The sequence below is a fragment of the Macrobrachium nipponense genome, chromosome 11 (genome assembly GCF_015104395.2).
Source record: "Macrobrachium nipponense isolate FS-2020 chromosome 11, ASM1510439v2, whole genome shotgun sequence".
NCBI classification, from domain to species: Eukaryota; Metazoa; Arthropoda; class Malacostraca; order Decapoda; family Palaemonidae; genus Macrobrachium; species Macrobrachium nipponense.
Genome location: NC_061087.1, coordinates 52,328,921 through 52,347,047, shown reverse-complemented (window position 1 = coordinate 52,347,047; position 18,127 = coordinate 52,328,921). Strand labels below are relative to the sequence as shown.

The following is an 18,127-nucleotide window of genomic DNA, read 5'->3' as shown; positions in this document are numbered from 1 at the left end:
TTGGAAGATGCAAGGCGTTTACATTTTGGTGAATACATTACTGGAAGTTAACCTTTGGCTCTCTGAGAAGAGGGAACAGGGAAAGATTAACTTTAATTTCCCACTTTCACGTCTTTCTACAAAGAGACATCTTTGTTACGAGACCGGAGAGGCGCTCTCTTGGGTCTGTCTGCCTCCGCCCAGGGAGACTTCACAGGACTCGTAGACTCCGCAAGAAGATCAGCATTCAATTCCACCAAAAAGATTTTTTTGGCATTGGAATTGGACCATCTCATTAAGAATATCTTCTGCGTGTTGGAAGTGGTGAGCTTCCTTGATTGGACTGTAGGGGATTTGAGCTGTAAGATCAAGGAATGTTTGGCTCTGGATGAGGACTCTTCTACCTGGATAAAGGTATCAGGGATGTTTCCCTGTAGTTGGTCTCTCTCTTCACATTAAACATACTTAAAAAAGAGAGAACTTTGATGTTCATTCACGACCAAAGGGATGTCTCGGACACAGAGGTCCGCCCGACTCTGCTCTTTTTTTGGGGGGGGGATAGTAAACACCTTTTCCCGGAGGATATAGTGGTTCAAGTTTTTCTGACCAGCAGAAGAAATCGACCCAGGACCTTCTCTCGTAATCCCACTACTTGCATGTTCTTTTCCTTCTGTGTGTGCTCAGCCCTTTTGTGCCAGGGTTCTCTCGAGTTCCTTCCATAGATCAAGGGGAAGAGTACACGTTGCTCCTTCCATCACTAAGAAATCTTCCTCCACAGTCACCAACAAGAAGTGAGGAAGCAGTCCTCTGTGCACCTGTAGGAGCAGGTCTCCTCCAGTTTTGGATGAACAGGAAGCAAGAGCAGTAGAACCTTGGATTGTAAAGGTGTTAAAAAAAAGGTTACGCTATTCCAATCGAGAGTGATTCACCCTTAACCAGTTCTCAGATAGCTTTGACATCCTACTTGAAAATTGAGGAAGATTAATTGCCCTGTCAAGAGAAGTTTCGTCCCTCTTGCAGAAGAGAGCTACAACCGACTGTTCGTAGTCCCCAAGGCCTTAGGGGGCTGGAGGCCCATGTCAGATGTAAGCACTTGAATCTTTTTGTTTGAAAGACAAAATTTAAGACGGAGACAAATCAGATGGTTTTGTTATCCATTTGTAAAGGGAACTGGATGATTTCCATCAATATTGAAGATGCGAACTACCACACCCCGATTCACCCGGACTTGGAGAAGTTTCTTCAATTTGTCTTGAGAAGCAGGGTATACCAATTCAGAGTCTGTGCTTTGGACTTTTGACAGCCTCTTAAGTGTTTCCTCGTATCTTAGCCCCCATTGCAAAATGGCTACATCTAATCAGAATAAAGATCTCGCTTTACTGGATGATTGGCTTCTTTGGTCACAGACAGAGAAGTGCATGGAGGACCGGCACAAAACTCTATCTTTGGCAGAAGAACTGGGACTTCTGATAAACTTGAAGTTGTAGTTAGTCCCCTGTCAGGAATTAGTCAATTTGGGGATGAGGATCGACTCACTGGCTTTTTGGGATTTTACCTTCCCACAAAGAGTGGCATTGTGCCTACAGAAGGTGGACTATTTTCTAAGCCATTCAAGAGTGCTCAGCGGAGTGGATGAGCCTGCTGGTCACCCTGTCCTCGATAGAACAGTTCGTGTCACTGGGAAGACTGCACATGACGAATCTCCAGTTCTTCCTCAAGATAAACTGGAACAGGAAGAAATAACTGGACTCCTTTATGTTCCCATTGACAACCGAGATAAAGGTGGACCCGTCTTGGTGGACATCAGAAGATAGACTGAGCCCCAACCTAATATTCTAGTCAGACAGGTTGGGGAGCTTTCCTGCAAAACAAAGAAGTCTTGGGGACATGGGATGCACGAGAAAGTGGCACATCAATTTGAGAGAATTTACTGCAATCCACTGGGGGTTGCTGGAGTTGCAGACCTAGTCCACAACAAAGTAATAACTGTCCACTTGGACAATACAACAGCTCTCTTACAGCTCTTTTATGGGCATATCGGAACCAGACTAGGATCCTAACATTTATCCAGGGAAAATTCAATATCCTAAAGGACAAATTAAGCCGCAGGAAACAGGTTCTCCCCACAGTGTGAATGTTAGACCCATTGGTTTGCCTCAACTTGTGGAAACTATGGGGCAGACCAATTCTAGACCTGTTTGCCACGTCAAAAGACCACCAACTCAAATGGCCCCACTTCAGATGGTTCCATAAAGGTCTGACCACTCTGGTTCTGACCACATACAAACTGTCTGACAACTCTTATGAGCAAAAGGTTTTCAAGCCAAGCTGCAAAAGCTATTGCTCAGTGCAGAAGGAAGTCCTCAAGTGAAGTATAGCAAGTGAAGTGGACAATCTTCCAAACTTGGTGCAAGGAGCATAATATCTTGTCTTCTAAAACATCTGTAAGACCCTACGGGATCGTGGTTGGACTTGTGGGAGGTTCCGGGGCCGCCAGAACCTACCTGTCGGCTACAACCCCTGTGGTGGGGTGAATTAATAACGCAAAGCCGTTTCCTTACATTTCATACTCTTCACAAAGCCTCTTGTGACTATCCTGACAACAGCTTCACATTAACATTTATACTGCAAACAAACAATAAATGCAAATTAAGTGGTCCCCCCGTATTCGCGGGGGATGCGTACCAGACCCCCCCGTGAATGGTTAGAACCCGCAAATAGTTGGAACCCCTATAAAAACGCTAAAAACAGCCTATTTTGTTAGTTAAAACTCAAGAAAAAACCACTAAAAATTTTTATACTTGGGTTTTTTAATAGTTTTATCACAAAAATTGCATTTTATAATGAAATTGATTAAAAAAAACAGGAATTTGTGGATATTACTCATAGAAAAATACAGCGAATGTGCAAATTTAACGCGAATAATACATGGAAACTTTCCTGAGAAATCCGCGAATAAGGGGGGTCCACCGTATAAGCAACTTACTCTCAAGAAAATGACCATTACACAAACAGGATATGTGGTATGTAGTCTTTCAACTGGCAAGATGTACAAAGAATATGAAAACAGAAGTACAAGAGATAAAGTGGTGAAAATTTCTTAACAGTCTACTGTTGTAAATGAGTATTCATCAATTTGCACTATGGTAGCCTACATGACATGAGTATTCATTACTATGGACATAAAATTTCTCCAACATTCTTCACAAATATACTGTACTGAGTCTTATATGAAAATAGTAGCAAACTGACAGTTACAGAAGACAGGTAAAACCACAGTAACAGCTGTCGGCCTCCAAAGCACACTCAGTTATACTCCATAACACATTGAAACTCGAACTCCAGCGATGCCCAATTAAAAGAAATTTTACACTGGGGCACGTCCACACAGCGACGACTGACATACAGCAGAACTTGTCTGGCAGAGGCCGGCCAACAACACAAAATCTGCCACCCTCAGCTACTGGGCTCATTGTTTACAAACAGAAAGCCTATAAACAATAGTACTTTACATGTGTAATTACACCTTTCACAGCTTTAATAACTTAATAAAAAAATCACTATACAGTGGTACCTCGAGATACGAAACTAATCCGTTACGAGGCGGCCTTCATATCATGAGTTTTTCGTATCTTGGACCGCATTTTACATGTAAAATGGCTAATCCGTTCCAAGCCCTCCAAAAACACCCCAGTAAATTTCATAATAAAGCTAAATTGACCTATAAACAATGAAATACAACAATAATTTGGACCATTCAATACCTAACTTAATACGTACTGCTAATTACCTGTAAATAAAGTGTATTAGTGTAACATGGTATACAAGAAATACTGTACGTATGTAGTAAAATGTGGAAGCTTACCATTCGAGTGAGGCTATCTTTGAAAGTGGCGACAGAGGAGGAGGACAAACGGCAGATACGTACGTACACTTAACTTGACAACACATAAAAAAATGTAAGGAAAACATACATAAACTAAACTTTACGAAACACATTAACAAAACTGTGACTTTTAACTTTACAAAAACTAAAATTAAAATTTTTTTATTTTTTTTTATTTTTACATTTTTTACTTTTTTTATACTTTACCTACATTTTATATATATATATATATATATATATATATATATATATATATATATATATATACATACAAAATTTCAACTTCATCACCACTTTCACCTTTCTGTTTTGTAGTATCACTTGGTTCTTCCTTTTTACTTACTCCTGCTAATACTAAATGCCTCTTTAAAAAATAACTATCCAATGAAGATTGCTTCTGCCTACTTTTCACAATGTTCCTGAAACAACTCAGGCAAGCGTCATTGAACTGCACAAGCATACGGCCTGTGTAAGCCTTTTTGGGGTGTCTTTTTTTACTACAAAAGATTGCACTTTATGAAAAGCAGCTAGAACATCCTTAATTTCTGCCGTTTTCATAGGGTCGTCGTCCTCCTCCTCGCCACTGCTAGAGAACTCTCTTGAACAACGTTATGTTGCATGGCCTCCAACTCCTTCAGGTCATCCGTCGTAAGCTCCTCTTGGTGCTCCTCGAGAAGGTCGTTGATGTCGTCCTCGTCGACGACCAGCCCCATGGACTTGCCGAGTGCAACGATCTCTTCAAGATCTGGTTGCAACAGTTTCAGGATCGTCAACTGTTTCTGAATCTGCTGGACCAGCTTCGGCCACGTCGAATCCCTCGAAGTCTCGGGCGGACACGGCATCAGGCCAGAGTTTCCTCCACGAGGAATTCAAGGTTCGCCTCGAAACCTCCTGTCAAGCTTGGTCAATGAGTCGGATGCATATTACAACAACGAAATGCTCTCTCCAAAATTCACACAAGGTGAGGTTTGTGGTATCGGTGATGTTGAAACATCTCTTGAGAAGATGTTTCGTATACAGCTTCTTAAAGTTCGAACTTGCTGGTCCATGGGCTGAGGAGAGGGGTGGTGTTAGGCATAAGATAAAGAACCTTGATAAAGGAATACTCCGCTAGGATATATTCCTTGAGGCCAGGAGGGTGAGCAGGGCCATTGTCCAACACCAGCAGACATTTCAGAGGGAGGCGCTTCTCTTCCAAGAATTTCTTCACTGTCGGGCCGAAACACAGATTTACCCACTCGGTGAACAAAAGCCTCGTTACCCAGGCTTTCGCATTAGCCCTCCACATCACTGGAAGCTTCTCCTTCAGCACTTTGTGGGCCTTGAAGGCTCGAGGAGTCTCGGAATGATAGACCAGTAGGGGCTTCACCTTGCAATCCCCACTGGCGTTGGAACAAAGTGCGAGCGTAAGCCTCTTTCATAGGCTCATGCCCGGGTAGCTTCTTCTCTTCCTCCGTGATGTATGTCTGACGAGGCATTTTTTTCCAAAAAAGGCCAGTCTCATCACAGTTGAAGACTTGCTGAGAACTGTAGCCTTCCTTGGTCATCATCTCGTCGAACGTCTTTTTAAAGGCTTAGGCCGCTTTTGTGTCCGAGCTGGCAGCCTCCCCATGCCGCACCACCGAATGGATGCCAGTCTGTTTACGGAATTTCTCTAACCACCCATGCGAAGCCTTGAAGTCTGGGGTTGGCGTTGATGTCCCTTCTCCTCCATCGTCTTCGGCCTGAGCAATCAAATCGCCGAAAATAGCGCTGGCCTTGTGGGAGATTGCCGTCTCCATTATCGTATCGCCAGTGATTTCTTTGTCTTTTATCCAGACAAGAAGAAGCCTTTCCATCTCGTCGTGCATGTGGGTCCTCTTGCTGGACAAAATAGTGACGCCCTTGGAAGGTGTAGCTGCTTTGATGGCATCCTTCTGCTTAAGGATGGTGCCTATTGTCGACGGATTTCGGCCGTATTCCTTGGCGATCACACTCAATCGCATACCAGCTTCATACTTCTTGATAATCTCCATCTTCGTTTCCAAAGAGAGCGTCCTCTTCTTTCTGTGAATTTCAAGTTTCTTGGGACCCATGACTATGTACAGTGGTCCCCCCCGTATTCGCGGGGGATGCGTGCCAGACCCCCCCGTGAATAGTTAGAACCCGTGAATGTTTGGAACCCCTATAAAAATGCTAAAAACAGCCTATTTTGTTAGTTAAAACTCAAGAAAACCCCACTAAAAATTTTCATACTTGGTTTTTTTAATAGTTTTATCACAAAAAGTGCATATTATGATGAAATTCATCAAAAAAAACCAGGAATTTGTGGATATTTATCATAGGAAAATACCGCGAATGCGCAAATTTTCCGCGAATAATGCAGGGAAACGTTCCCCAGAGAAATCCGCGAATGTGTGAGTTCGCGAATCTGGAGAACGCGAATACGGGGGGGTCCACTGTATATACTGTACGTAATTTACGTATAAGTAGAGTAAAGTTCTCACACAACACGATAAAGTACGTATACTGCAACGAAATCACTAACGAATTTACATTAATAACGAAATCTTTAGAACGAACGAATACAGCATGCATACAATAACGATGCTGGTACCGAGTGGCCGAGGCACGCCACTACATAGTAGATGCATGATGGGAAGGATGCTGACCAATAGGAGAGAAGGATCTCGTGGCGGTGACTAGCATCAGGAACCAATGGGAGAGCAGGAGGATGGTGGCGAGTCTACTCAGTTGGCAGCGAGCGAGTTTCAAAATTGTTATCGGTGGTCCAGCCGAATCTCGGACTTTACAGCAACAACCTTTCATATCTTGAGCAATTTTCGTATGTAGAGCCATAAAATTTTTCGTATTAGCTTTCGTATCTCGAGTTTTTCGTAAGTTGAGCCTTTCGTATGTCGAGGTACCACTGTACTACTTTTCATTAATAACTGTTATATTAAATTCCATTAAATCTCTATGTCTGGTCAGAGCACTGAAATATTACCTGCAGCGAACGGGGAAGATTTGTGGCCCCTCCGATCACCTGAGGTGCTCTGTGAGGAACCTGTCACGCCCTGTCTAAGAATGCCCTTGCATTCAAGAAGCCTGATTTTATAGGTGCATTCACAGTTTAAAGAGTCTGATTTTAATTCTGTCAAAGTGAAAGCTCATGAAGTGAGAGCAGTGGCAACTTTGCTTTCATTATTCAGGCGACATACTGGAAGTGCAGATCTGTGTTCTCTTCTCATTGCCTGCATGAAATCAAAACTGTTTACAATAACTTCGCTTTCATTATTTAAGGAGCATATTGGAAGTGCAGATCAGTGTCCACTTCTCCATTACCTGCGCGAAATTGAAATGGTTTATGGTAACTGCTGTGCCCTAGGTCCACAGTTAGTTGCTGGCACGGTGTTGGGTAAGGGTGTATAGGAAGTCATTCTTTCCTAATCTGTTCTCTTCCCTTTGAGCAAGGTTGTCGAGTCATAAGGAAAGCCTGGGATTTACTATTTATGTACCAGGAGTACTCTTCAGTCCTTTTTAATTGTTGGATATGGCTTTATGTATTTTTTGGCAGTGATATTATTACTCTGGATTCGATGTATTTGTTGTGGTACTGCTCCCTGGGCAGGGGCATCTTTGTGTAGACCTTGCTAGCCATGTACTGTTCCTTAGCTGCATAGATCCCACTAAGTAGAGAACGATTCTTGGTTGTACTGCCACGTCTACAAGTTAAGATGAGTGTCATCTAGAGGCAGTAATCATCTGCATAGCCATCTTAACAGGTAAGGAGCCAACAAGCATTATACATATTAATGCTAGTACATACTATGTGCATCTTTTCCTGCCTTTTGTGAATTGTATGTGACTATCCATGGATCCCACCTGCAACAATGTGAGATTCAGCTATGTAACTACACTACTTGGTAAGTTGCATATATAAAAAGGAAATTTTTATAGTAAAATAAGATTTTATGTATACTACTTACCAAGTAGTTACGTTATCAAAGCCCTCCCTCTCATGGATAGGAGGGCATAAACAACTGATTTTCATGCTGAGTTGGTTCCTCTATCCCCCTGTAGTGGGAGGGGAGGTGTAATTGCCCAGCCGAAACAAAAGAGCACTGCCGCAAAATTTTAAAAATCTAGCTGCTGATGGATAGAAACTGTAGTTATGTAACTATACTTGGTAAGTATACATAAAATCTTATTTTATTATAAAAATGTAATTATTCTCTAGATTTTTTGGATTATAACTTATTTCTCGTAGTTGTTCTTTTGACTAGATGTCTCGTCAAATACCACAATAGGATAATAGTAAACATTGTAAATAGGATGTACACATGCTGGCACGAAAGCCGAATGGTTTGTTATTGAGTAAACAATTTGTATAAAAAGAACTCTTAAATCATCATTTACTTTTTTACTGTAACTCTTGCTGCAGTTAGAAACTTTGATTATTAATATACTGTATTCTTCTGTCTTGTTTCATTTCAGGAATTTTTGAAAGGCAATTGCATCTTGCCTACGTGTAGATTTCGCCACCTGGACCGTCGTGAATATGAAGATGAAATTTTCCGCTCACTGCAAGAAGAGTTCCAGGTAGTATTTGGCCTTCCAGAGAAACGTGAAATCTCGCCTCAAAGTGACAGCTATAAACGTAATCAGTATCAGAGCTCGGCTTGGTATGATAGACCTGCTTATGATGCTCAAGACAGTCTGCCACCAGGCGATTTACGAACCACAGTTTTAGGACAAGGTGGTGGCTTTGAGCCTGATAATAAACGAAGGCGTCATTATTCTGACGAGAGGTCATATCAGTATCCCAACAGTTACCGAACGAACGATTTGCAAAGACCATGGGATGAGAGGGTTGATTATGATAGGAGGGCCCTAGCTAATACCAATTACTCTGTAGAGATGGAAAGAATGATGCAAGAAATCAGTCATCTTAGGAATGATAAAATTGAAATAACTAGAAGTATGGATCAGCAGATCTTGGCTCTCAGAGATGAAATAGCTCTTATGACCCGAGAGAATGAAAATTTGCATCAGGATAACGTTTTCCTTCGGAATTCAGTTAATGATGTAGAAGTTTCAAACAAGGCTGCTGTGGACAGCTTGATGATGACCAACGACAATCTTGTAGAGGATAACAAGCAGCTCAAAATAGCGCTGAAAAATGCTGAAAGTGAAGTCGCTGATGCTAGGAAGATGTTAGGAAAAAAGATTGATGACTTGGAAAAAGAAAAGAAGGACCTGAATAATGCTCTTCGTAATGCTAAGGATGCTGAACAAAAACTGAAGGATGAATTTCACAGGATTAAGATTGAGAAGGAAGCTTTACAAAAGATAAGAGACAATTTGAAAGCTGAATTAGAGAGGGTCAATCATCAGCTTTCAATGAATACGGTAAGAAAAAATCAGATTTTGTATCAAGCTCAACATTGTTTTGTAATTTTGTAGATTTTATCCATCTCTCAGTTTCAGAGTATAAAGAGGTGAGTGTTATTTTTTGAAACTGTACTTATGGTTGATGTACATAAATATACAGGTGTTATTTATTCAGGATAGTATTTCAAAAGTCAGATAAACTCAATAAGATCAGGAGCTGAGATTTGAATAGAAATGTCTTAAGTGATGGAAATAATTCCAGCAAATTCACATATTTTCTCATGATTGGAATCAAGTTTATTTTGCATGTGAAACTGTGGACAATTAACATACATTAATATCATGATAAATTTTTGAGTCAGCCCTGTGAGAATAAGCATTTAACCCTGGACAGGTTTCACTATGTTGGAACCCCATCAAAGGTGGATGTATTGTGACTGGGGCCAACTTCTAAGAATTAGGAAGTCGTCAGTCACAAAGTTGGTTCTTTGTGATTCGCTGAGGCGAACAGCGGTGGGTTATCAAGGCACATTTCAGCCCCCCCCCCCCCCCCCCTCCTCTCTCTCTCCTCTCTAACTCTCATCGTCTCTCTCTCTCTCTCTCTCTCTCTCTCCTATCTATATATATCTATCTATATATATATATATCTATTATATATATATATATATATATATACATTGGCTGGCTGGCCTGGACTTTGATAGATTTCTCAGTTCTCACATCAGTCATATTGAAGGATGAGCTTGAAACACTTGGACGTATAAAACTAAGTGTATTCTTCTTAAATATTTATGTAAAAGTTGAAATACATCTGGAGATAGGAGACTTGAGTTACGGAAAGAGAGCAGAGAGTAAGTGATACAGAGTTCACAGTGTTTGATCACAGGAAGGAAACAGTATTGGACAGACGAATGCACATCCTTGACTTGTAGGTCATGCTGACCTCTCAGTTTACTTTGATTCCCATGATAGTTCCACGCTGGATGGGTGGTTTTCGAGCTCAGCTGCCAATCGGTGGTCCGAAGTTCGATTCCCTCCTCTGCCAACACGGAATCAGAAGAATTTATTCCTGGTGATAGAAATGCATTTCTCGATATAGTGTGGTTCGGATCCCACAATAAACTGTAGGTCCCGTTGCTAGGTAAGTAATTGGTTCCTAGCCACGAAAAAATATCTAATCCTTCGGGCCAGCCCTAGGAGAGCTGTTAATCAGCTCAGTGGTCTGGTTAAACTAAGATATACTTAACGATTCCCATGAGAGCCGGTCTGACATACCGATCCACGGGAAGGACGTTCATTCGTTTGTCTGTTGGTTATGATTAGTTAGCATTGCACACATCCTGAATGGACGAGGTATTTTTGGGAGTTTTTTCCTCATTGACCTATTATGCAGAGCGTAGCTATGTTTTTGATAATGGAATCGGTTACATTTCCATTTATACGTATTTTTCATTACATATTGCTCGGTCACTACAAAACAAAATATAAATAAGGTCCATTCAGTTTCAAATAATGTTCTTAAGCAGGATGTGGGCAAATGGTCAATCTAAGATCAAAGATAATGTAAAATAATGCATGTGCTCAAATATATATTAAAGGTAGTAATTGTTGTAAAATGTATACAAAGAATAATACTTGTGCTAAAAATGCATATAAGGATAAAACTTATGAAAAGAATTGATAAAAAGATAATACTTGTGCAAAAATGTACACAGAAAGGTAATATTTGTGCTAAAAAGGTATATAAGGATTATACTTGTACTAAAAAGGTATATAAGGATTATACTTGTGCTTAAAATATATATAAGGATTATACTAGAGCTAAAAAGGTATATATGGATTATACTTGTGCTGCAGCAAAAGAAAAAAGAATGCACAGACTTGGGCTCATAAAGATAATTGATCCATTAGAAATACTAATGCATTTCTGGTAGTTATACATGGCTCGCAGTACATGTGTAAGTATGTATACATAGTTTATACATATAATACAATATATAATATAATATAATATATATATATATATAATATATGGATATATATATATAATATATATACATATATATACATATATATATATATATTTACTATAATATATATATATATATTACAATATATTTACATATCATATATATATCTGACTATACATATATTATATATATCATAGACATATACATTATATATATATAATATATCTATATATATATAATATATATATAATATATTTACCCATATTATTAATACTAATAATATATATATATATATATATATATATATACAACATACAACAACATACATACATACATAACATACAATACATACATAAACCTAAATATACATGCACATATACATACATACATACATACATACATACATACATACATAAATATACATGCACATATACATACATATATACATAAAAACAAAAATTAAGGGTACCTTGCTGAGACATGAGAGATAAGACCTATATAGGCATGGTTAGAGATAATTATTTATATATATATACAGGCGGTCCCCGGGTTACGACGAGGGTTCCGTTCTTAAGACGCGTCGTAACCCGAAAATCGTCGTAAGCCGGAATGACGTTCTTGAAAACATGTCCACAGGGAAAATTTCACTACTAATTTGCAATTTTTCTTAAGGCCGTATCTTTAAAATTATCACTAATTTACTTTTTTCATGTGCAACACTGTGTATTCACAAATTACTGTATATTTTCATTAAAATACAAGAGAGAGAGAGAGAGAGAGAGAGAGAGAGAGAGAAATAACTCCTTATGGTTTCAATAGAATGAAATGAACGTCTGTAGGCAACTTTTTCCCCCTCCCATAAATACATATATTTCTCCAGAGAAGAGAGAAAGAGAGGACTGTGCAATTATGTTTGTCTGTCTATCAATTCTTTTGCTGAGAGCGAGAGATAAAAGGAAGAAATAGAAACACCAAATGTATGACAAGTATCTTGTGGAGAGAGAGAGAGAGAGAGAGAGAGAGAGAGAGAGAGAGAGAGAGAGAGAGAGAGAGAGAGAGAGAGAGTTGTCCTTACCGTATTTAAAAGAGAGAAATGGAATGATTATTGTATTTAAAATACTCAGATATGAATTTTGTACTGATAGTATTATTATTGGAAAATATTAATGATAAACTTATTACATACACGTCCATGAAAATTATCTCATCTCAGTAAGAGAGAGAGAGAGAGAGAGATTACATAAAACCATTAAATTCGTTGACCATTGTATGGCATTGTTAAGCTCGAGTGTCACTCGAGTTGAGGTGGGGAAATTGATACAGAAAAAGACAAAGGGAAGAATTTTCTTTTGAAATTAGTTATCGTATTATTACTACTTCTATTATTATTATTATTTGAAAATATAAAAAACACGTGCATCTACCATAAAAATTCTCTCATCTCAGTAAGAAAGAGGAATTATCCTTACGAGTGAAATGGAAAGGTCATTTTCATCTCTTTAAAATACTACCATTATGAATTTTATAATTAAAGTTTTATTATTATTATTATTATTATTATTATTATTATTAAATAACTGAAATTATCAATAAACATTTTACATACTAGTACCATAAAAATTCTTTCATCTCGGTAGAGAGAGAGAGAGAGTTTATCTCTCTCTGTTCTCTCAAAAAATACTTATAACGCTTCCAGCGAAAGAGAGGGAGGGAGTTACCACTATGACACATTATTATCTTGTGTGGCAAAAGAGAGAGAGAGAGAGAGAGTGAGTTAACCTTAATTAAAAGTGACATGGATAGATTAGTACGTATTGTATTTCTATAAAATACTATCACATATGAATTTTGTAATTATAGTTATTATTATTATCATTATTATTTGAAAGTATTAAAAACAAATAGTACAAGTATATAAAAAATCTCAAGTCTCAGTAAATGAGAGAGAGAGAGAGGGGGATGGGGGGGAATGTCAGGACCACGTGATTGCAACACTGCAGCTCTTCCCCCAGCTCTTCCCCCTCCTGGCTGTCACAGAACTTGATATATCTGACAGTTTTAGTACCTGGATCTCGAGAAAAGGTTACTGGAAGTTACTTGAAGAAGACTGGGATTTCCTTCATTCTTCCATAATTTTTTAAACATAAGCTAAAATCTTACTAATTCACTATGGTATTTTCTTTAATGAATTTATATTTATTGCTGTATAAATTAATATTAATATTTGAAAATAGTAAATCATTTATTTATCATACTAAAAAACATACATCTTTGTAGTATAGAGAGAGAGAGAATTATAGTGATTATTTTCGTTGGAAAATACAAAGAGAGAGAGAGAGAGCAGAGAGAGAGAAACTGTGCTAAACTATAAAGGATTCTTATCTTATCATAGTATGTGTTTTTTAAAAGCGTTGTAAACTCGGAGCGTCAGAAGTGTCAGCATCATAACCATGGAACAAGCGTCGTAACCCAGGGCGGATTTTTCAATGAATATTTAAGAAAAAGCGTCGGAACGTCGTAAGCCGGACCCGTCATAACCCGGGGACCGCCTGTGTATATATATATATATATATATATATATTATATATTATATAGATATCGTGATATCTATATCTATATCTATTCTATATATATCTATATATAGAGATTATATATATATATATATATAGTATATATATATAATATTATATTATCTATATCTATCTCTATATCTATCTCTATATATAATCTATATATAATATATATAGTAATATATATAATATATTATATATATATATAATATATATATATATAGATATATATATATCTGATATATAATATATATCTATATATGTATATATCTATGTATATCTATATATAATTATACTATTATATGGTATCGATATATATATCTTAATATATATAGATCTATATATATAGATATATATATATATCATATATTATATATCTATATATATATATACGAAATATATATATTATATATATATATATATATATATATATATTTATATTATATCTATATATCACTATATATTTATATATATATATATATATCTACTATATATTCACTCTACCTCGAAATTAATATATTTTCATATATGCTTAACCAAAGGAGAATTTTTATTAGGCGATAATAGAATTGTTGGCGCCCAGGCACGAACCCAGGACACCATACAAATCCAGGACCGTCAGTTAAGCATATATGAAAATATATTGATTCTGAGGTAGAGGGAATTAGATATTAAAGGACATTTGTACTTCGATGTATGTACATGAATCATGGTAATGTGATATGACTTATATTAATGGCTACGTGCTGTCATAAGCACTACAACACTACCGAGGTCGAGGTGGGTCTGGCTCCAAATCAGCGAATACCTGAGCGCGAAACGTATTTGAGGGTGAGAGACAGCATTAACTTATAGCCTCTTTCGGTGGTGGAGTGGGTAAAAGCTTCACTGACGTTCCTGGATTTGTATGGTGTCCTGGGTTCGCGCCTGGGTGCCGACAATTCTATTATCGCCTAATAAAAATTCCCCTTCGGTTGAGCATATATGAAAATATATTAATACCGAGGTAAAGTGAATTACATATTTAAGGGACATTTGTAGCTCGATGTATATATATACAGTGGTACCTCGAGATACGAAATTAATCCGTTCCGAGACGGCCTTCGTATTATGAGTTTTTCGTAACTTGGAACACATTTTACATGTAAAATGGCTAATCCGTTCCAAGCCCTCCAAAAACACCCCAGTAAATTTCATAATAAAGCTAAATTGACCTATAAACAATGAAATACTACAACAATTTGGACCATTCAATACCTAACTTAATACGTACTGCTAATATACCTGTAAATAAAGTGTATTAGTGTATATGGTATACAAGAAATACTGTACGTATGTAGTAAAATGTGGAAGCTTACCTTTCGAGTGAGGCCATCTCCGAAAGTGGCGACAGAGTAGGAGTACAAACGGCAGATAATTTACGTACACTTACCTTTATAAAACATAAAAAAATGTAAGGAAAACATACATAAACTAAACTTTACGAAACACACAAACAAAAATGTAACACTTAATTTTACAAAAAACTAAAATTAATATTTTTTTTTCTTTGATTTTTACATTTTTTTACTTTTTATACTTTATGGCTTTTTGTTTTTTTTTTTTTCACAAAATTTGAACTTCACCACTTTCAACTGTCTGTTTTTTAGTATCACTTGGTTCTTCCTTTTTACTTACTCCGGCTAGTACTAAAGGCCTCTTTAAAAAATAATGATCCAAGTAAGATTGTTTCTGCCTACTTTTCACAATGTTCCTGAAATGACTCAGGCAAACATCATCGAACTGCGCAAGCGTACGACCTGTGTAAGCCTTTTTGGGGGTGTTTTTTTCTACAAAAGATTGCACTTTATGAAAAGCAGCTAGAACATCCTTAATTTCTGCCGTTGTCATAGGGTCGTCCTCTTCCTCCTCGCTGCTGCTAGAGAACTCCTCTTGAAAGACTTTATGTTGCATGGCCTCCAACTCCTTCAGGTCATCCGTCGTAAGCTCCTCTTGGTGCTCCTCGAGAAGGTCATTGATGTCGTCCTCGTTGACGACCAGCCCCATGGACTTGCCGAGTGTAACGATCTCGGCAAAATCTGGTTGCAAAACAGTTTCAGGATCGTCAACTGTTTCTGAATCTGCAGCACCAGCTTCGCCCACGTTGAATCCCTCAAAGTCTCGGGCGGATACAGCATCAGGCCAGAGTTTCCTCCACGAAGAATTCAAGGTTCGCCTCGAAACCTCCTGCCAAGCTTGGTCGATGAGTCGGATGCATATCACATCGAAATGCTCCTTCCAAAATTCACGCAAGGTGAGGTTTGTGGTATCGGTGATGTTGAAACATCTCTTGAAAAGATGTTTCGTATACAGCTTCTTAAAGTTCGATATCACTTGCTGGTCCATGGGCTGGAGGAGAGGGCTGGTGTTAGGCGTAAAATAAAGAACCTTGATAAAGGAATACTCCGCTAGGATATCTTCCTCGAGGCCAGGAGGGTGAGCAGGGCCATTGTCCAACACCAGTAGACATTTCAGAGGGAGGTGCTTCTCTTCCAAGAATTTCTTCACTGTCGGGCTGAAACACAGATTTACCCACTCGGTGAACAAAAGCCTCGTTACCCAGGCTTTCGCATTAGCCCTCCACATCACTGGAAGCTTCTCCTTAAGCACTTTGTGGGCCTTGAAGGCTCGAGGAGTCTCGGAATGATAGACCAGTAGGGGCTTCACCTTGCAATCCCCACTGGCGTTGGAACAAAGTGCGAGCGTAAGCCTCTTTCATAGGCTCATGCCCGGGTAGCTTCTTCTCTTCCTCCGTGATGTATGTCTGACGAGGCATTTTTTTCCAAAAAAGGCCAGTCTCATCACAGTTAAAGACTTGCTGAGAACTGTAGCCTTCCTTGGTCATCATCTCGTCGAACGTCTTTTCAAAGGCTTGGGCCGCTTTCATGTCCGAGCTGGCCGCCTCCCCATGCCACACCACTGAATGGATGCCAGTCCGTTTACGGAATTTCTCGAACCACCCATGCGAAGCCTTGAAGTCAGGTTGGCATTGATGTCCCTTCTCCTCCGTTGTCTTCCGCCTGAGCAATCAAATCGCTGAAAATAGCGCTGGCCTTGTGGGAGATTGCTGTCTCCGTTATCGTATCGCCAGCGATTTCTTTGTCTTTAATCCAGACAAGAAGAAGCCTTTCCATCTCATCGTGCATGTGGGTCCTCTTGCTGGAGAAAATAGTGACGCCCTTGGAAGATGTAGCTGCTTTGATGGCATCCTTCTGCTTAAGGATGGTGCCCATTGTCGACGGATTTTGGTCATATTCCTTGGCGATCACACTCAATCACATACCAGCTTCATACTTCTTGATAATCTCCATCTTCGTTTCCAAAGAGAGCGTCCTCTTCTTTCCGTGAATTTCAAGTTTCTTGGGACCCATGACTACATATATACTGTACGTAATTTGTTATGTAGTATGTATACGTATGGAGTAAAGTTCTCACAACACGATAAAGTATACTACGTACGTACAACAAAATCACTAACGAATTTACGTTAATAAATGAAATCGTTAAAACGAACGAATACCGCATGCGTACGATACAGATGATGCCGTGCAGTGGCTGAAGAAAAACGCTGCTACGTAGTAGATGCATGATGGGAGGGATGCTGACCAATAGGAGAGAAGGATCTCATGGCGGTGACTAGCATTTGGAACCAATGGGAGAGCAGGAGGATGGTGGTGAGTCTACTCAGTTGGCGGCGCGCGAGTTTCAAAATTGTTATCGGTGGGCCTGGCGATTCTCCGACTAAATTTACAGCAAAAACCTTTGGTATCTTGTGGAATTTTCGTATGTAGAGCCGTAAAAATTTTCATATTTGCTTCCGTATCTTGAGTTTTTCTTAAGTTGAGCCTTTAGTATCTCGAGGTACCACTGTATATCTATATAGATATATATATATATATATGTAGATATACAGTGGGCCCCGTATTCGCGTTCTCCGGATTCGCGGACTCACTGATTCGCGGATTTATTTCTGGACCATATCTACCCATTTATTTGCGGGGGATTCGCCCATTCGTGGGATTTTCCGATGAAAATAATCACTAATTAGTGTATTTTGATGTTTATTTTCATGAATAAATACATTTTTATGAAACAAAAAGGATTTACTAATTTTTAAATATTAATTTTGATTAATGCTGTATTAGTAAGTTTAATAAGTTTAAATGATTTCACATAATAAAAATAATAGTTCTCTCTCTCTCTCTCTCTCTCTCTCTCTCTCGTTCTCTTCCTCCTCTCTCTCTTCTCTCTCTCTCTATCTCTCTCTCTCTCTCTCTCTCTCTCACAGAGATGTGAGTTTTTTGTATGAT

General features: G+C 38.6%; 1 protein-coding gene across 1 annotated transcript in view; it reads left to right on the top strand.

Annotated features, from left to right (window-relative positions):
• Positions 1-18,127, top strand: part of LOC135208665 (uncharacterized) — an 81,328-nt gene that overhangs the window by 45,454 nt on the left and 17,747 nt on the right. Inside the window, exon 6 of the mRNA XM_064241098.1 lies at positions 8,342-9,256. Within this exon, the coding sequence (XP_064097168.1) occupies positions 8,342-9,256 (915 nt within the window). The remainder of the gene's footprint in view (positions 1-8,341; positions 9,257-18,127) is intronic.